The sequence below is a fragment of the Procambarus clarkii genome, chromosome 89, assembly GCF_040958095.1.
Source record: "Procambarus clarkii isolate CNS0578487 chromosome 89, FALCON_Pclarkii_2.0, whole genome shotgun sequence".
NCBI lineage: Eukaryota > Metazoa > Arthropoda > Malacostraca > Decapoda > Cambaridae > Procambarus > Procambarus clarkii.
Genome location: NC_091238.1, coordinates 10,090,211 through 10,093,458, shown reverse-complemented (window position 1 = coordinate 10,093,458; position 3,248 = coordinate 10,090,211). Strand labels below are relative to the sequence as shown.

The 3,248-nt window shown below is 40.8% G+C and overlaps 1 protein-coding gene across 1 annotated transcript; it reads right to left on the bottom strand.

Moving 5' to 3' along the window:
• Window positions 1–1,077: 1,077 nt before the first annotated feature.
• Window positions 1,078–2,844, bottom strand: LOC123773396 (triosephosphate isomerase-like). The gene is made up of 4 exons (XM_045767134.2): window positions 2,635–2,844; window positions 2,159–2,250; window positions 1,859–2,020; window positions 1,078–1,708 (listed from the first exon to the last, which is right to left on the bottom strand). Exons 1-4 carry the CDS (start codon window positions 2,747–2,749, stop codon window positions 1,199–1,201), a joined length of 879 nt encoding a protein of 292 aa, XP_045623090.2. The 5' UTR covers window positions 2,750–2,844; the 3' UTR covers window positions 1,078–1,198.
• Window positions 2,845–3,248: the final 404 nt, after the last annotated feature.

The window sequence follows — 3,248 nt, the reverse complement described above, 5'->3', positions numbered from 1 at the left end:
GGTTAAATGGTATTTGTGACACTTGACCAACAGAACATAACGAACCACTTGACCAACAGAACATAACGAACCACTTGACCAACAGAACATAACGAACCACTTGACCAACAGAACATAACGAACCACTTGACCAACGGAACATAACGAACCACTTGACCAACGGAACATAATGAACCACTTGACCAACGGAACATAACGAACCACTTGACCAACGGAACATAATGAACCACTTGACCAACGGAACATAATGAACCACTTGACCAACGGAACATAATGAACCACTTGACCAACGGAACATAATGAACCACTTGACCAACGGAACATAATGAACCACTTGACCAACGGAACATAATGAACCACTTGACCAACGGAACATAACGAACCACTTGACCAACAGAACATAACGAACCACTTGACCAACGGAACATAATGAACAATAAAAAATTATTCATTATGCCATTGACCCGACTAAAGATTGAACGTTTGGTTGTCTTAATTCTTTTGACTGTTTCTTTGTAATAAATAATTATTATTTGGGGTTTCTGTATGAGTATCAACTGTCACTCGTTTTACATTTAATATATTATAAGCAGTAGTTGAATGGGTCAAGTGACGTGTTAATATGAAGTATTGTTTTGCTTTTGCGCTGAATGTCTCACAGTGACGTCACTTGCTCAAAGGGCCGAGTCTAAAATTTGTGTTTTATGTTCACAAAAAGTAAGTTTACATTCATGGCATTTGGGTTTATATTATTGATCAGAGTACTGTATATGCTACCTCGAAAATTTTGACATGTTATAGCATGTTAAAGATTTGTAGATGCCTTTAACATGTGATTTATACTCTCTTCCTTAGCCCCTTGTATTGCACCCATATGTACTTGGGTATACTTGCGGGAGGATGAACCACGGCTCCAATAGGTCCCGCCTCTCAACCCTTAATCGACTAGTTTGTAGGTTCCAGAGCCTATTGGGCCTGATGGCATTTACATTTAAAACGGTGACTGCTGTTTGCTTCCGCAACTTCTCTTCATAATTTGTGTGCGTGAATCACAACAATGTTGATAAGATAAACACATTAAAACTTTTGTTGTGTTGTTTTTATAAGCTGCACATACGAAATAAAATTGTCTTCATATAAAAAGTAACTCTAGAAAAGAACAATAGTTGCATAGATAACAAACATCTGCAAGGGATGTTTAAATATATCTCTTGGGTTGTCGCGCTACAAGCGACCATTTATGATTAATTTGTTTGTGCCTGAGATGAGAGATGAGTATGTTAGTCTCCTGGAGCTGCTGTTGCCTCGCCCACAGCGACGAGCTCGATACTCTCGAGGAATTAATGATGTCAACAATGTCAGGCTTGAGGGCGGCGCTTCCCACCAGGAATCCGTCCAGGTCCTTCAACTTGGCCAGTTCCTGACAATTGTCGGTGGAAACTGAGCCAGCGTAGATGATACGAGTTGTGTTGGCCACGTGGTGGGAGACGTTGTGACATAGCCAGTGCCGCAGCATGGAGAGTGCCTCCTGGACCTGTGCAGGTGTGGCCAAGATGCCAGTGCCACTGGCCCACAGAGCCTCGAAGGCGATCACTACGCGGGACCAATCACTGATGCTGGCCGCCAGGGACTCTAACTGTCCGTACAGCACCTCCTCCGTCCGCTGGCTCTCACGATCCTCCTTCGTCTCGCACACACACGCCACCACCTGCAACAACAACAATAAAACTGCAACATTACATCTCTCTCCCAGGTTCAACATGCAACAAAGGCGCATCACATTACAAAACATGTCACTGTTGCTCAAATTCTGGGTATAAAGTTTAGCTGGGGGAAGTATAAGTGTGGGAAATGTTACCTTGATGCCTGCCTGTTGGGCGTGGGCGACCTTCTGGCTGATGAGGTGATCTGGTTCATTAAATATTGTCCTCCGCTCAGGGTGACCCAGGATGACCCACTCACACCCACAGTCCTGGATCATGGCAGGAGATATCTCTCCGCTAAAGTTGCCTCTCTCTACCTGTTTAACAAAACATTCAAACATCAAGATCTGCCACTTGCATGCATATTTTTCACAATGATTGATGAAGCAAAAACGAAAAATACTATGTATGAGTGACGAATTATCAGAGTTCCAAGTGAAAATATAAGTTGGTACCTTATAGCAGTTCTGAGCGGCTACAGCAATCTGGGGCGGGAGCTGCTGGCGGGCGTACGACAAGTAGCACGAGGGACACCCAACCACTGTCTCTGTAATATTTAAGTAAAGTATGAGTTTACTGTAATAAAGTAAAGCCACATACATACATACATATTATATATATATATATATATATATATATATATATATATATATATATATATATATATATATATATATATATATATATATATATATATATATATATATATATATATATAGTAGAGCTAACATCATAAAATTTAACAATTACACTGAATTAATGAAATGTCTAAACTCAAATGTTTGTTATATGGTATTTCCGGCCTACTATTAACATTTTGATTTAGTTCGTTTATTATAACCCTATTTAGAGATTGTATTTATTTCACCGTTTTGAATGTATACGTCTCCAGAAAAATGGATTACTTTTAAGAGTAGAATGGAGAAGAGACCTGTGTTGGGGTTGAGGGGAAGAGCTGTGAGAGCTCTTGTGAGGCGATCAATTTTCAATCTGGTCACCGCTGCTGACCAGTTGGCCACCACTAGGAACTTTCTGGGATTTGACATGATGACCTTGACACTAGAGAGCCAGCTGTTGTGGTGCGTCAGAACAACTTGTATGTTCGAAGGCAGCCAAGCCACCACTGGGCCTGCTCACACTAGCTCTTGACTTTTATAGACAGCGTTCGTCTCCCCTGGACTCTGTATCCGGCATGGGACTTGGCAACTTTTCCCGCCTGCGTGCAGTTTATTTTGTGTCATGCATTAACAAATATTTCCTACGCGTTTATTATTAATTTTTTATATAATTATATTTTAAGTTTGAGAGCTCTCAAACTCATAACTAACGCATTCCAAGTATTATAACAATCTCTGATAGGTCAGCTTCAGATATTCGCTACAATACGTAAGGTAACGAGAAAAAATAAGTATTAAAAGTCACTATACGTATTTGACTAAGTAACTTTGTTTTGAATCATCTGTGCGTCAGGTGGATGAAGGATCGAGCTCCTGGACCTTGCCTGTATTCACCGAGTTGTATTCACTTAGTTTGTGCTTGCGGGGG

Coding starts and splice junctions, on each gene's coding strand:
- LOC123773396 (XM_045767134.2), bottom strand. CDS start 2,749: ATGTCAAATCCCAGAAAGTTCCTAGTGGTGGCCAACTGGTCAGCAGCG. Junction 2,251..2,634: donor TCCCCTCAACCCCAACACAG/GTCTCTTCTCCA, acceptor TAAATATTACAG/AGACAGTGGTTGGGTGTCCC. Junction 1,709..1,858: donor CCCAACAGGCAGGCATCAAG/GTAACATTTCCC, acceptor TTGTTGTTGCAG/GTGGTGGCGTGTGTGTGCGA.